The sequence below is a fragment of the Oryzias latipes genome, chromosome 12 (genome assembly GCF_002234675.1).
Source record: "Oryzias latipes chromosome 12, ASM223467v1".
Taxonomy (NCBI): Eukaryota; Metazoa; Chordata; class Actinopteri; order Beloniformes; family Adrianichthyidae; genus Oryzias; species Oryzias latipes.
In genome coordinates this window covers 15,248,704-15,263,122 of record NC_019870.2, presented here as the reverse complement: position 1 = coordinate 15,263,122, position 14,419 = coordinate 15,248,704, and the positions used below count along the sequence as shown (strand labels likewise).

The window sequence follows — 14,419 nt, the reverse complement described above, 5'->3', positions numbered from 1 at the left end:
TTTGACAGAATTATTAAGGCAGTAATCATGTAAAAACATTTAAAACCTGAAAATAAAAGCTCCAAAAAAGGCCATTCACATGTTATACTAACACTTCAAATTTATTTGAGCCGCACAGGACACGGAAAACATCATTTAACCAGACTATCACTCAGGTGTGAAGGATCGAATGACGTGTCTGCTGTCTAAGCAGCAACCAAACCCTTCACCTTTTGGCTCTGCATCCTCACGTCTGTCCGTACCTCTCCCCTTTTTATTTTTTTGTGCTTTAACATAACCGTCCAATATCATTCTTGGTGCAGCCCTGGTTGCAGCACATCCCTGCCACGCCCAAAGAAAAGTTCCTCTTCTTCTTACTGGTCAAGCGCTGCTCGTTCCCCCTCTCCTCCTCCGAAGCCGCGTGCCTCCTCAGAGGCGGCTGCTCCCTGTCGCCTGTGCTCCTAAAGAGGCTCAGGAGGTCTGTGAGGGAGTACGAGGGGAGCGCGGGGAGAGGAGAGCGGCTCTCTGACAGCTGCTGCCACGTCTGCGGGTCGTCTTCTGCCGTCTCCTCACTGAGGGAGCTCCAATCCAGAGGATCTGGAGAAAGACTCAAATATTATTGGAGTATTGGGTATGCAAATTATCGAAAAGAGAAAAAAGGCAGCTGGGAAATTCAGATGTTGACTTACCTAAGTCTCCATCTGTGGATCGCTTCCACCTGGAGCCTCCGCAGGTGAAAATGACAGCCCTGATAAACTCTCTCCCGCACAGTTTGACCCCATAGTCCCGCGGCAGCATCACCCTGCTCCTCGCCTCAGCACCAACACGGTGACAGATGCACCCGACGCACATCACCGCCACAGCCAGAGTCACTCTCCACTGCATCTCGGTCCCTACTGCAACTTCGTTGAACTGGTCCTGCACGGGGGGGGGGGCGGGGGTCAAGCTGGGTCCAACTCTACTCCAGATGGAGTATCTTTAAATATGTTTTTTTTTTAATTATTATTCTGGGGGCCAAAAACGCCTCTTCAAACTGCTGCTTCTGTGGTCCTCTGCCTCTCTTTGGACACGGAGCTGAACCTTAAATAGCCGCTAGATCTCTCACGAACGTGCGCCGCGTGTTCCCCCCCCTCCCTGACCCACACAAACGCACAAAACCCAACGGTTGTGTCGCAGAGATTGATGGCAGTGACGTATTTGGAGTTATTTCTTTTGTAGTAATATAATTGAGTGTGCGTTTGCATGCTTCACACACACAAACACACACATCCTCAGTGAAGCGCTCAGAAGGTGCATGGAAGCAGCTGGGAGGGGATCAAGCATCAGCGGAGATCCTGTCAACACCAGAAAGTTCAAATTCTTTTATTCAAAACACAATTCAATCTAACAGGATGCATAAATAAAAATTCATTAGAAAAGCTTACATTCCTCAAATACTACAGTTATGAATTCATCACAGAGACAATGACTTTGGTATTAATGCTTCCAGCAGATGAATTGTAAGATTTTTTCTGTAATTTTAATATTTAACTTTGAACTGGTAAAATTATAACTGGATGTTTGATGTAATCTCACATTTTCTGTATATAATGAAGGTGTTAGCAGTTGTTTTGTGTGTTCAGGCGATTCTTTTTTTGCCCTCTAGTGGATGAAAATTGCATGTTTCAGAGCAGCATTTGTTATCATATGTACAGTCTCATTTATAAATATGATATAACAAAGTAACCAACTCATTTGGGTTTATACTCTGGAAAAGCAAAGAACAGAATAGTAAAAAAAAAGTCATTGTTCTGATCTAAACTGTTACTGGATCATTCCAGATCCACGATGCAATGACCAACAACGTCCACAAAAGAAGGCGTTTATAGAAATGAAGGTCGTTCTCACGGCTGGACGGTTTCTGGTTGCGTTGCCGCAGTTGCATCACTTCTCCAGGATGGACATGAGGCCGCTTTTAGCGCGGCGGGCCTTCTCGATGCTCTCAAAGGTGGGGAGACCCTGCGGTAAGTTCAGGCGGTCCCGCTCTGATTCCATGATACTCTCAGCTTCCCCTGAAAGGGAGAAGAAAGAGTTTGTGAGGATGCAGGCTTGCTCTGGAACAGATCCACTGATGATCCAAAAACCTTTGCATCTATGGACGCTTACAGCTGCAGATAAAAATAGTCGATTCGGTCATAAAACCGAGGAGTCATTCCTAGCCGTTTCTATCCAGCCAACCAATCAGAGGGGTCGGTTGAAATGATAAAGTTGGTGTGTCACCTCTCATGCGATGGAGCAGGGTCCCGTAGGCGCTGTCCATCTGGTAAGCAAATATGAAGCCCAGGGGGATGATGGGAGCCAACAGGGTGGGTTTCCTTCTTTTAAAGGCACTAAAAACCACAGATGAAGACAAGAAAACACACATTTGATAGGTGCATAGCATAAGACGGAATGTAGACTATATGATCAATTCAACATTGATTTACAGCCATTTAACACGATTATGGCGCCTCTGCTGGTTTAATATGGTATTACATTATAAATTCAACAAACTGGATGGGATCTTCAGGCCCTTTTAGCTCTTGCGGATGAGGAATTGTAATTTATATTTGTGTGATTAATCATTTTGTGTGTCCTTGTATGTTTTCCTCACCCCGCTGTGAGTCCCACTGAAGCCAGTGCGAAGAAGGAGCCAAAGTATTTGAGAAACTCTCTGGACCAGGCGATCTGCATGGCCATCTGCCTCTCCCTCATCTGGTTCTGCATCATGATCTGACGCTCCAACTACACACATTAAAAAAAAAACATCAAGTTTGACAGGTTTCTGAAACCATATTGAAGTTTGCAATCAGGAAAAAATATCTGACAAGTGCAAGATCCCATAAATCTCATAATATACTTGTAAAGTGGATTTATCTAAATTTTTAAATCAGAACATTTCCTCTTTAAAAGTGAAAAAAAGGTCAGAAAAGTTTTCACAGATTCAATTTTCTCTGGTTCGATAATTCAAACAAATGACTGAACTTTTGAGGTGGAACGACCGAACCTCCAAACACAAAGCTGGGATCAAAGGACCGAGAGGACGGCGCCCCAGCTTCAGCAGCACCCCATTCATGGCGATGAGCGCGTCAACCCTCTGCCACCCGCCGTCTCTGCATCCACACAGCAGCACCACCCTGCACCACCCAGCCAGAGCGGGTGACATTCACCGCTGAAAGAGCTTTTCCCTTCCAAAAGGGAGCGTGTCAAAGTTGAGCTTTTGTTTGCACCGAGCGGGAAAATGATTTTAACTCAGCAAAGGCTGGAAAAGATAGAGAAGCGATCGGGCGGGTGGATGACACGGCCGGACAAAATAAAGAGATAAATGTCAGAAAAATGGATTTTTATTTGACTTTAGAGTCTCAACTGAGTTGATGTTACACTTGTTTGACAAACAAATGATTTAAAAAAAGGTTGAGCAGCCTAGCAGCACTATTGACAATTGCAAACTTCAAACCATTAAAAAAAAATGTAATTCAATTGTTTTTTTTGACTGAATGTAAAAAATGTTAAATATAAAAACAAATACGAACACTGAAAATAAATAAAAATAAACAATATTGTTTGAATAATTTGAAATGCAAAGAATGAAAATAAACGTATTTTAAAATGTCAAAATAAAACAAAAATGAGAAAAAAAATTATGAATCATTAAAACAAATAATTTTCAAAATAATTTAAAGTCAGCAAAAAAAGAATTACAATATAGCTGAATAAAAAACATTTCACACAAAACCTTTAAACAGGTCATTCTAACGCTTTGGGTTTGATAAATTACAGTAAACATAACCGCTCCCCCCTCTGTCATGGTGACTGCATGTATGAGAAATAGCCGGACAGACAGTCATCAGATCAGATATTAACATGACTGATGACTCGGAGAAAAGAACACAACTGATGAGGCGTTCAGGAACAGTTTCCCGTGTGCAGCAGAAACCGTGCCGTTCTGGGAAAAGGCTTTACCGCACCCAGACACTGCAGACGGGAACTCTGGAGTGTGCAAAACTGGAGTGCAGCGTGGACGCTTTAGCTGCTGCGCCCACGCCAAGGAGATCCCATGGAGTCGTGGTGACTCCGAGAAGCAAACATGAAATCCAGTCAGGAGGGCTGAGCTCCCATCATCATGTTAAGACACTAAAATGCACTATATCAGGTTTAGTTTCTCTGTGTTTAAAAACGCTCAAAGGACATTTTGAAAGTCTGCAGTCATCATTTTTAAGAATTCTCTGAATAAATGCGAGGACTTTTTTTGGAATTTTGGTTCTCGGGTAAGTTGTGAAACTTACTACAACTTCAGGAAGAAGGAAGTTGGCGCTCTCTGAGGGTGAAAAGGTCTTTCGACCTCAGTCAGGACGCAGACGTAGTTTCAGAGAAGCTACGGCGTGGGTTCCTGATCTCATGTGGAAAACTTTCTCAAAGCCAGGGATGACTCAGCACAAAGAAAAAAAAGAAAAAAAGGAAACTCGATGAGTCACACTTCCATGAGAGGTTTTTTTTAAAGAAAAACAGGGGAACAAATCATCCATGCAACGTGTTCTAGAGGAGAAAAGGGAAATGTGAAGAGAAGACTTTGGTGACTTAGCAAAAAAATACATTTAACTTCCCATGAAGTCGTCTGTTTAGTCATCCTACAGCAGAACCTAAAACAGGGAGAACGTTTTTTAACCTGATAAACCATGACTTACTGAAGCAAATACATGCAGAACTTGTCATTGGAGATGATCTTACTCCATAACTTCTGTTTGACAGATCTGACATGATATAAAACCTAAAGTTTCTGGGCTTATTTTTACACAACTGTTTCATATCCACATAAACACAGCTCCTTCCAAAAGCATAGAGAGGCATCGAAATTACGTTCTGCCTCCATCTTTAAAAAAAAAACTTTTTTTCATTACATTTTTTAATACAAAAATTATGGAACAGATTGATTATTCCAATCTGTTCCAAAAAAATAATCAAAACATGATCTTTAATACACAGCAGAAGCCTTGTACTACTAACCATGTATTTATTAGAGTTTAAAAACAAAGCTTTAAAGATTTGAAAAGGGAAAAAAAAAAAAAAATCAATAGAAAGTTTAAAATGGTCTTTTTTAACCTGTTATTTATTTTTTGTAGATATGTATTCATTCATTTAGAACTAAGAAAATAAGAAATAGACGACATAAACAGAAATATAACGATGAATGGCGATATGCAAAGTTCAAAAACGGGCTTTAGATGAACGACTTCTAAAGTCAAAGCCTCTACAAACAATATTTTGCTACAAAACATTTGAAGATCTGTAAACCTGTTATTTCAAAGAATTTAAAGTTAAAAATGTTTTGCTTGCAGCTTGTTCAGACCTATTTGAGCTACAGAAACCTAGAAAACAGATGAGAGAGACAAAACTGATAAGATCCATTTTAAATGCAAAAGGTTTCATTTACAGTCTCCTGTTTTGGTTCATGATCTGTTAACCTCACAACGAAAACGCTAACAATTCATTCATTCATTCATTCATTTTCTGTACCGCTTTGTCCCTTTCGGGGTCACGGGGCTGCCGGAGCCTATCCCGGCTACTTGGGCGTAGGCAGGGGATGCCCTGGACAGGTCGCCAGTCTGTCGCAGGGTAGAACATCCACAATCACACACCCATGCACTCTCACACTCACACCTATGGACAATTTAGAGTTGCCAATTAACCTATGAAGCATGTTTTTGGACAGTGGGAGGAAGCCGGAGACCCCGGAGAGAACCCACGCATACACGGGGAGAACATGCAAACTCCACACAGAAAGGTCCCCCATTGATGTATTTTTCATGTCCCCCAGCCGGGACTTGAACCAGGGGCCTTCTTGCTGTGAAGCAAGAGCGCTAACCACTGCGCCACCGTGCAGCCCCTAACAATATTTTTTAGAAACACTGATCATTTAACAAGCAACAACTGAAAGATAAAAATGCTACTACTGCTGTAATGACTCATCCACCTTCAAGCTATTTTCTACAAGGTTTTCTTTTTTAATTCAAAAGAAAGAAAAGAGATCTTATCAAAGTGATTAAAACCGAGGATGAGTAAACACGAAAGCCACAAAGAAAAAGTGAAAGGCAGAAATGAGATGAGCGTCCTCTGAGGCTGTTAAAGTGAGAAAAAGCCACGAGGTGAAGCCAAGCAAGAGACCCACTGACATTTAGAAGCAATGCAAGCGGCATCAAAGCGAGCAGCGTTTGGTTTTTCTTGGATTAAGACGCTAGTTAGAAAAAATGAATAAAAAAGATCCTCCTCGAAAATCACACTTTAAGCCAAGTTTTCTCATCCAGACCAGAGATTTTCAATGATTTTCCAATCAGCAAACATAACCATATCCATGCATACCAACTAAATCCACCTCAATATCACAAAAAGTGTTCAAATGTGTGCAGATTTTCAAAATAAAACAAGGAGTCTCCTAAAGGAAGTGCCTCGACATTAATCGGAACAAAGAACGGACCTTAAAAGACCAGAAATGTTTCAGCGGGAACTTGACACGGCGGTTCCCTCAAAGGAAAACCCTCAAACATTTTACAGATAAAGAACTCTGTCACGCCCTCTCATTAACCTTCTAGACTTCATTCTCAATCCTGACAAAAACAGAAAACATTTTGCACCACAAACCGATTTGAACAAGCTTGACAGCTGCTCTGCAGAGATTGTTTGATGCTTCTTCTACACAGAGCATGTAACACGCATTCTTCAGACATTTAGCTCATGGAGTTATCCCTGGACTGTCACTACCCAATACTAGCGAATGGCCGACACCTACAGTTGGAAAAGGTTTGGTGCAAAATGTCAAAGTGGTGCAAATCTTGCTCCAGGTTTTTTTCTTTTACAGTTCTATAATGATTTATAAAAGACTTGGTGTCATTTAACAACCTGCAATTTTTAAAACAGTTGGTACTTCTGTGAGTTAAAGGGGACGCCATTTATACGTCACTGCCAAATCGGAGTTCCTGATTGGTCAAAGTTTGACCTGGTTCAACTTTTAACTCAGGTTAGAGGTGCCCACGATGTCATCCTTACCAACAGCGATAAAACAACCGTGTGGCTCCGACATCCACTCATTTATTCAAAATTCACCAACAGCACATAGCATCAAAAAACATGTCCTGTCTCAAAACGGAAGAAACCAATTTCAAAATAAAAGCATACATTGTTCTTTAAATTTAAATTCTACCATTGCTGGCAAAAATACTATAAATGTGTCACATAAATGGCACCAACATTTGGCTCCCCATCGGGTAATCGAACCCTGGTCTACTGCGTGACAGGCAGGGATACTTACCATTATAAAAACGAGGAATTATTGTTCCTAAGGCTAAGCTAAAAAAGCCTAAGACTTTAAAAGCAGTCTGGGAGGCTCTTCTTACTTCCATCAGTCCCAACCAAATCTGTATTTTTACCTTTTTTTTGTTTAACAAAATTAAACAATTAAACATTTTTCTTTACACCTGAAGTGCAGTTGCCAATTAATCCTAACATTAGTCTTTACACCTTTACATGAGCAATAACCATTCCTGCAATCTTCTCAAAATAAGTTATCATGGCTTCTACAGACAAGTGGAAGAGGAAGATCCTGGTGACCTCTCAAAATAGGCAGGTGGAGAAGGAGCATCCCAGTGACCCCTCCAAACAGGAGTCTCATAGAGAAGGGTTTGAGCGATCCCTTAAGACAGTGTTTTTCAACCTTTTTTGAGCCACGGCACACTTTAACCTTGACAAAAATCCCGCGGCACACCAGCATCCAAAAAAATTGATAAATGAAAAAAAAAGAAAAAGCTCAGTCTGTATTGATCTACAGCCGCTCTGCAATCTCACATGCGTTTTTGTGATAATTGTTGCAGAAAACGCTGGAAGCTGCAGCTGTTTTTTCTAAAAGATGTATTAAAAATTAAGTCAAAAGATTCAAAAACTGTTTGATGTGTGTTCGTTGTTTTAAGACGTTAAGAGGAGAGACTCATTGTGCGCTAAAACAGTCACTTTACTGCATCATGGGAGATGTAGTGCCCGTAATCCGCCGACCGTAGAAAGACCAGCGTCTTTGAGCTTCATGGTTTTGTTCAATTGTTCCAGTCTGATACCAGATTCTGTGGAAAGCTACACCGCTAAAGACGAGCTTTACTTGGTATTTTTGTTAGAACAGAGAGACTTTTTTGCGCTAAATCGAAACAAGGAAGTGAATACTTTAACCACTTCTGATTGGTCAGACTGATGACATGTGATTTAGCCTTCAAGAATGATTGGTGGAGACAGTTAAAGGGGCGGGACTTTTCCTTACACACTTATAGCTGCAGCTAAATCGCGGTATCCCGTTATTCTAATCAAAATGTCTTTAATAGAATCATATAAACACAAAGAAAAAATAATTTTATGATATTTCACATTCTTAACTTCTCAGTGTTTTATCAGGGTCTGTTTGGATGAACAAAGAGCTGATTTCCTGGAGATGGAAAATGTTTTAGATCAGTTAATGAGGGCAATTTCTCACGGCACACTTGACCATCTCCCACGGCACACTAGTGTGCCGCGGCACACTGGTTGAAAAACACTGCCTTAAGACATGCAGGTACAAGAGGAGGATCAAAACTGAAAACAGTCCCTGGCAACCCGCCCAGGACAGCTGAAGAGACAAGGTAGATTGTGGCAGGGGGTCCTAGGCTTAGCTAATGCTCACACTAAGAGATTTATTTGGAGTATGTAGATGTAGGAGTATGTGGATATGTACTGCCTAAAAAAAGTACGTCATCTAGCAACCACTATTGCAGTAAAGGTTAACGATATATATATATGCAAATATGCAAAGCTGTAACTGTAAACTTTGCACTTTGTCCCAGGTACCAGTAAGGAAAAACAAAACCTTTGTTTTGCCTTCGACTGTCCCTAAAACTTGGGTCGTATAATCTTTATGCCAACTCTAAAGTAATGCTGACAAATCTCCAGCATTGTACGTCAGGGTTCAATTAACCATGACTGATGATGGGGCTTGAAAACACTCATAAAACGTCATGTGTGACAATTTAATGCAATACATAAAAATAAAACTGCTCTACTCATTCTCAATTATTCAATTAGGTGATGTCAAAATATGATCTAGCTAATTACATTTCCTGTGATTTTGCATAAAAGGGATGTGATCCTGAAAATGTTACTTTAAACGTCAGTCAGTCAGACGGCTCTCATCACGCAGCTCAATTTAACCGACAGATCTCAAACGCCTCACCACTTTGTGTTTAAAAGGGGATTCAGAGTGTGAATCAGAAAGATAAGACTGCGTAGTGATTTCAACCAATCAAAAAACCATTAGAAAGGAAAAAAAAATACATACAAAAACACATGTCTAATAATTGCGAGTCCCCATCGCTGGCCAAATAACGTCACCCTTAAACTCAATTGCCTTGGCCATATTAGTCATTATCTGCAGCGATTACAGCTGGGGCAAAATTTCAGGGCAACACCAAAACAACAAACCTTTCAGCGATGAGTTAAATAATATCACCGGGCATTATGACAGGAGCACCTGCTGCTCTCCAGCTTCCAGGCATGAATAAATCACAAGAAATTGGCTCCAAAGGAGAAAACAGCAATCTTGTGTTTATTAGAAATAAAATCTTGCGGGGAAAAAAGCAAAAAGGAACAATAATCCAGATGGAAGCACAAAGATATTAAGCGTGCATCCGTGTCAAAGTTTGTGTGACTGAATAAAGACTGACACGTCACATCACTGCTCAGGCTTTTGCTGCACCAAAAGCAACACTTCCTTTGGTTTTCACCTAGATAAACCCATCTTACTTAAAGGCGGCACAAACTCCAATAAAGAATATTTCCCAGCACATCTGTGCCTGCAGCTGCTCGGACCTCTGATAAATGGGTTCAATTGTCAAATATTCATAAGGGATCATTGATTTTTAAAACTGTTTTGCTTTAAGCTAGGATTTGGTGAGAAACCTGGATTACGGCAGTAACTAAGCATTTCGCTTCACCTTTCTTATAACATACCTTTTTTTTCCTGTTTGTCCCTTTTCTCATTTTTCAAAGACAAACTTGTCTCTCTCTTTTCTTCTAACAGATGTCCCAGTTTTTGTGTTTGTTTCTCTATTTCCTGTCCTTTTAGTTCGGTTCTGCTGGAGTCTTTGTTTCTACAAGAGGGAGGTTTGCTTTTGCATGCTAAATTTATCAGATTAAACAAAAAAAATCCATCACCATACTCTGCTGGTCAGTTGTATCGGCTTTTGCTTAAAGTACAGACAAAAAAAGAAATTAAAGACCCATCTATTTACTTCAGCTTTTAATTAGATCTCCTATGGGGATCTAAAGATTTTACTGTTATATGTTATGATATTTTCCTACATATTTATTTGTTTAATGTGTGTTTTTTTTTTCCTGTCATAACATCTTAACTTATTTTCATGCATATTTCAGGTGTCTTAGACTTTTTATACATTAACTTATTTTAATTTTTTATATTTTAGCTGTTTTTATATTTTAACTTTGCTATGTATCAGTTTTACATTTTAGACGGTTTACGAGAGTTTTCTCACCCTAGGCTGGGGTGTTTGTGTCTGTGCCGACACCCAGGCCAACAGGAGGACAGAGCAGACGGCGGCTTCTTGGTTCTCGCTTCTTTTTTTTTTTTTTAACTTGTCCTGTCCATCAGCTGGGCAGAGCTGAAGGCCTCTTGTGTTGGACATATCTTACTTTAACAACAGGGGTTATGAATTTCTCTGACAAACCAGAGGTATGTCTGAATAAACCCCTTTTGTAATCGAGGCCAAACTTTATTCATTTTAGTCATATTTGAAAATCTTCTGTTTTGGACCGGACGGAAAAGGAAAGGAGGGAGGAAGAGAGAGGGATGTTAGAGAGGGGGGATAGGAGGGTGATTATAGGGGAGGGGGGGGAACCATGACGCAGCATAAAGCAACAAGTTGCTGGATGGTTATAATCATTACAGTGAGGTTCCGATGTAACACAAGTCTATAAGGGCGGGGCCTGTCCACACACACACACTCAAATGTTATTTACATACCTGTTGGCTCCAAAAATGTTCACATGTTAACATGTACACAATACAAATAATGTTCACACATGCACACTTATGCCTTCAAACCAACTAGTGTGAAATATTGTATTCGATCACGCAAACTATTTATGCAAAGGTGAGCTAACAGCTGTGCTCAAGTGAGTCTTTATGTTCCTCAAAAATGGATGATGGAATGTAAAAAGAAGGAGGGAGAGTGCCCAGTCATCCCCACACCAAGACCCCCACAGCAGCAGCATCTAGAACCCCCCCAACACCCGCACGGTAGCAGATAGAGAACAACCGCCACCCGGGCGATCACATCCGCCACCCAGGCCAGGGCCAGCAGGACGGCAACGGGGGCTCCCAAAGCCAGAGAGCAGGGGGGCCTTGGGGGGACAGAGAGTGCAACCTCCAGCCAAACCAGGAGAGTGCCCCCCCCCGCCGCGCCGGGAGGGCCCAACGCGGGGCCCAGCCCCAGAAGAGCACCTCATCACCACCCAGGAGTTGTAGGCATCCCCCCACCCCAACCCCAGGCACGAACCAGGACCCCCCAAGGGAGACCCGCCCCACGCTCCAGGCAGCCATCCACCCGGCCCACGGTTGGTCCAGGAGAGAGAAAGGCAGGGGCCAGCCATCCCCGCCCAGGAGAAGGACACCCAGGGGAAGAGGGGGTCCACAAGAAGTGTTGGAAACATGGCCCGACCGGGCTCACCCACGGTTGGAAATTTGGCGAGGCCCAGCGCTCAGGGGCAAGGACCAGAACCCACACCACAGGGACACGGACACCCCCTGGCTCAGGTGTGATCCCTGGCTCTTGGTCTTGCCAGAAAGCTCAGGGATCCCTCTCCCTGCGTGGAGAGAGGGCCGTCGGGCCCAGGAAGCCAGCACCCAGGGAACACGGCCGCTGTTGCCAAGGGCCCAATACCCCCTAACAGGGATGGGTATCTACAATTTTGGAATTGCAGATTTGGACAGCACAACAAAATGGCCAACGCACTATATAGTGCACTGTGTAGGGGTTAGGGTGGGAATTAATCTGACAATACAAAGATACTTTATCTTAAAGCAACTTTACCTAACTGCTTGGAGATGTTTAAGGCGACTATGATGTCATTTGTTTGCACAGCACCATCATAAAATGTTGTGTAGTAAAAACTATCCATCAATCACAAAGACAAGCATCTTAATCCAATCCGGCTGACTTTTCCCCCCCATTATATATAAATATGAATAAGGAGGGGAAGTGTTTAATTTTGTTTGCAATTATTAAAGTGATTTCAAATTTGTAAACAGTGCTGAGAGTTTGTGTGTTATTTTTATGTGTGAACGAGTTCCTAAAGTTCCACTTTCTGTTGCTGGCAGTGATGCGTTGAGGGATGAGGATGTGAGAAACCACTTCTTTTTTTTGACAGACAGCTGCAAGAAACCTAGCAGTCCTAAACAGTTCATGTTGCAACAAAGTTTGTCCAGTCATTCCTCAACAGTTAACTAGAACAATGCCAGATGGTTACATTTACTACAGTTAAATTAGCTTCATTTCATTTTGCAGAAACAGCCGACATGATTCTGAACTTACCTGCAGCCGAGAATTATGAAGCATGAACTCCTGCTGCTTGTGAAAGTTAGCATCCATGGATTTAGACAATAGAAAGCCCATCTTGACGCCAGTTCTGTCAAAATAAAGTTAGTTTCACTAATTGCTGCGTGTTGTGACCTTGTCTGTGCATCAGATCAGTCTGTCTTGTAAATGCATTCTACACAGAACAGCTTCATTCAGACCGTCTATTCCTTAAATAAGCACGAGGTACAATGCAGAATACTGAAACAACAACCCGGGTATTTGAACCACATTTGGAGCTTCTTGTAATGAGTTAGCTAATTAGCTATCTGGCAAACCAATTTGTTTACACCTGGACGCGTCGTTGTATTTTTTTGTTTTGTTGCTTTTTATCGTGCGGCGGCAAACTCAAAGTGAAATGTTAACATACCAAAGGATCTCTGTGAACCGTAAAGCAACAACGCAACGGTCACAGCACGAGGGTCACTTACATTCAAGGATATTTCTGTATCAACAAGTTCGCCGAAAGACTGGTACCGGAAGCTTCAGAATCACTTCCACCCAAACTTCAAAATAAAATACTGCATTTATCGTATATGACTTTATCATTTTTCAAACGCTCAGTTCACTGGGTTTTTTATAACCTTGTTTTCTCACCATGTGCTGCATGTCTAATGTTGGCTCCATATGAGAACCAACACGGTTTGTGTGGTTCTGTCCTGGTGTGAGTTCAGAAAGGCAACCTCTCTTGGTGCTGATTTTTTTCCATGATGCTTCAAAGTGGTACAAAAACTGACAAGTATGAAGAAGTTATTAAAAAATGCTTAATACAATCAGACGTTAAAGTCTGAAAGAAAGTCAAAATTTAGAACAAGTAAAACCTAATTAAAGACTGAGATTGAATTTGAATGAATGTTCAACCTGAGGGGTAAATATTAATTTTGTTACAGGAAGTATGCTGGAGTTTCTGCAAACTAAACAGAGTCCCTCTACAGTGACTCATATTTAACAGTCAGATTGTGCAGAACCTGCGTTCTGGATCGCCTTCCTGGAAAATAGCTAATGATTTCCTACAAAACAACTTCGTGCAAAATTCAACCTCAACATCACTTTTTTCAAGAACAATAATCTGCATTTTTGTTTCTTTTTTTTTTTTTTGAAAGAAAGAAAATCTAATTTGCTAGTACATGCTAGACTAAATAAACAGACAGACACACAGACAGACATCTGCTTTGTTAAGAGTAAGCAAAATTATATCTTATTATCAAAAAAGACCAGAAGAGGTTGAGGAGGAGGATAAATTAACTTTAATTGACCTTCAAAACAAATTAGACCAAATATATCAACACAAAGCTTTGTTAGATCCAGGAAAAAATGGCTGGAGGAGGGAGAGCAAAAAACTTTATTTTTATTTCTTAAACAATTTAAAACAAATTTCTGTTTTTTGCAAGAGAGTCATTCCACATCTACTGATGCAAATTTTTGGAAATCACAATGGGGCAACGATATTTGGTTATCTCATAGTTCTGAACGTTCATCTGGTGTCACCACACTTAAGAACAACTTTTCTGGTTACATATTAGACTCTGATTGTGACACTCTTGGCCACTACATCTGTATGGCAGTTAAAAATGATATGTATAATTTTATCATTGTTAATATATATGGTTACAATAATAAAAGTGACAATGACAAACTCCTGAACTCCTTAGAAGAAAAAATAAGCTTATGGTTATCCAGATACCCAGACTCCATACTTTTTGTTGGGGGGGACTTTAATATTGCTATCAATAATACACTTGATAGATGGCCTCCAAGACGGGAAA

The 14,419-nt window shown here is 41.1% G+C and overlaps 2 protein-coding genes across 4 annotated transcripts; both read right to left on the bottom strand.

Annotated features, from left to right (window-relative positions):
- Positions 1-80: 80 nt before the first annotated feature.
- On the bottom strand, positions 81-1,969 carry rln (relaxin 3c). 2 transcript variants are annotated; one of them, XM_020707382.1, is made up of 3 exons: positions 1,867-1,969; positions 669-897; positions 81-576 (listed from the first exon to the last, which is right to left on the bottom strand). In XM_020707382.1, the coding sequence occupies exons 2-3, from the start codon at positions 862-864 to the stop codon at positions 269-271; spliced, it is 504 nt and encodes a 167-aa protein (XP_020563041.1). In that variant the 5' UTR covers positions 865-897; positions 1,867-1,969; the 3' UTR covers positions 81-268. The 2 variants fall into 2 exon arrangements, with proteins under 2 accessions (XP_020563041.1, NP_001098341.1); NM_001104871.1 differs by lacking the exon at positions 1,867-1,969 and having other exon boundaries at positions 265-576; positions 669-878.
- Positions 1,317-13,172, bottom strand: plgrkt (plasminogen receptor with a C-terminal lysine). 2 transcript variants are annotated; one of them, XM_011481875.3, is made up of 5 exons: positions 13,024-13,137; positions 12,612-12,705; positions 2,612-2,742; positions 2,239-2,348; positions 1,317-2,030 (listed from the first exon to the last, which is right to left on the bottom strand). In XM_011481875.3, the coding sequence occupies exons 2-5, from the start codon at positions 12,690-12,692 to the stop codon at positions 1,903-1,905; spliced, it is 450 nt and encodes a 149-aa protein (XP_011480177.1). In that variant the 5' UTR covers positions 12,693-12,705; positions 13,024-13,137; the 3' UTR covers positions 1,317-1,902. The 2 variants fall into 2 exon arrangements, with proteins under 2 accessions (XP_011480177.1, XP_004074877.1); XM_004074829.4 differs by having other exon boundaries at positions 1,509-2,030; positions 13,085-13,172.
- Positions 13,173-14,419: the final 1,247 nt, after the last annotated feature.

What these genes read in the sequence shown, in the direction of transcription:
- plgrkt (XM_004074829.4), bottom strand. Translation starts at nt 12,692, where the DNA reads ATGGGCTTTCTATTGTCTAAATCCATGGATGCTAACTTTCACAAGCAG. An exon ending in TTCATAATTCTCGGCTGCAG is followed by an intron (nt 2,743 to 12,611) that starts GTAAGTTCAGAA and finishes TAATGTGTGTAG; the next exon opens with TTGGAGCGTCAGATCATGAT. An exon ending in CCTGCTCCATCGCATGAGAG is followed by an intron (nt 2,031 to 2,238) that starts GTGACACACCAA and finishes TCTCCCTTTCAG; the next exon opens with GGGAAGCTGAGAGTATCATG.
- rln (XM_020707382.1), bottom strand. Translation starts at nt 864, where the DNA reads ATGCAGTGGAGAGTGACTCTGGCTGTGGCGGTGATGTGCGTCGGGTGC. An exon ending in ATCCACAGATGGAGACTTAG is followed by an intron (nt 577 to 668) that starts GTAAGTCAACAT and finishes GTCTTTCTCCAG; the next exon opens with ATCCTCTGGATTGGAGCTCC.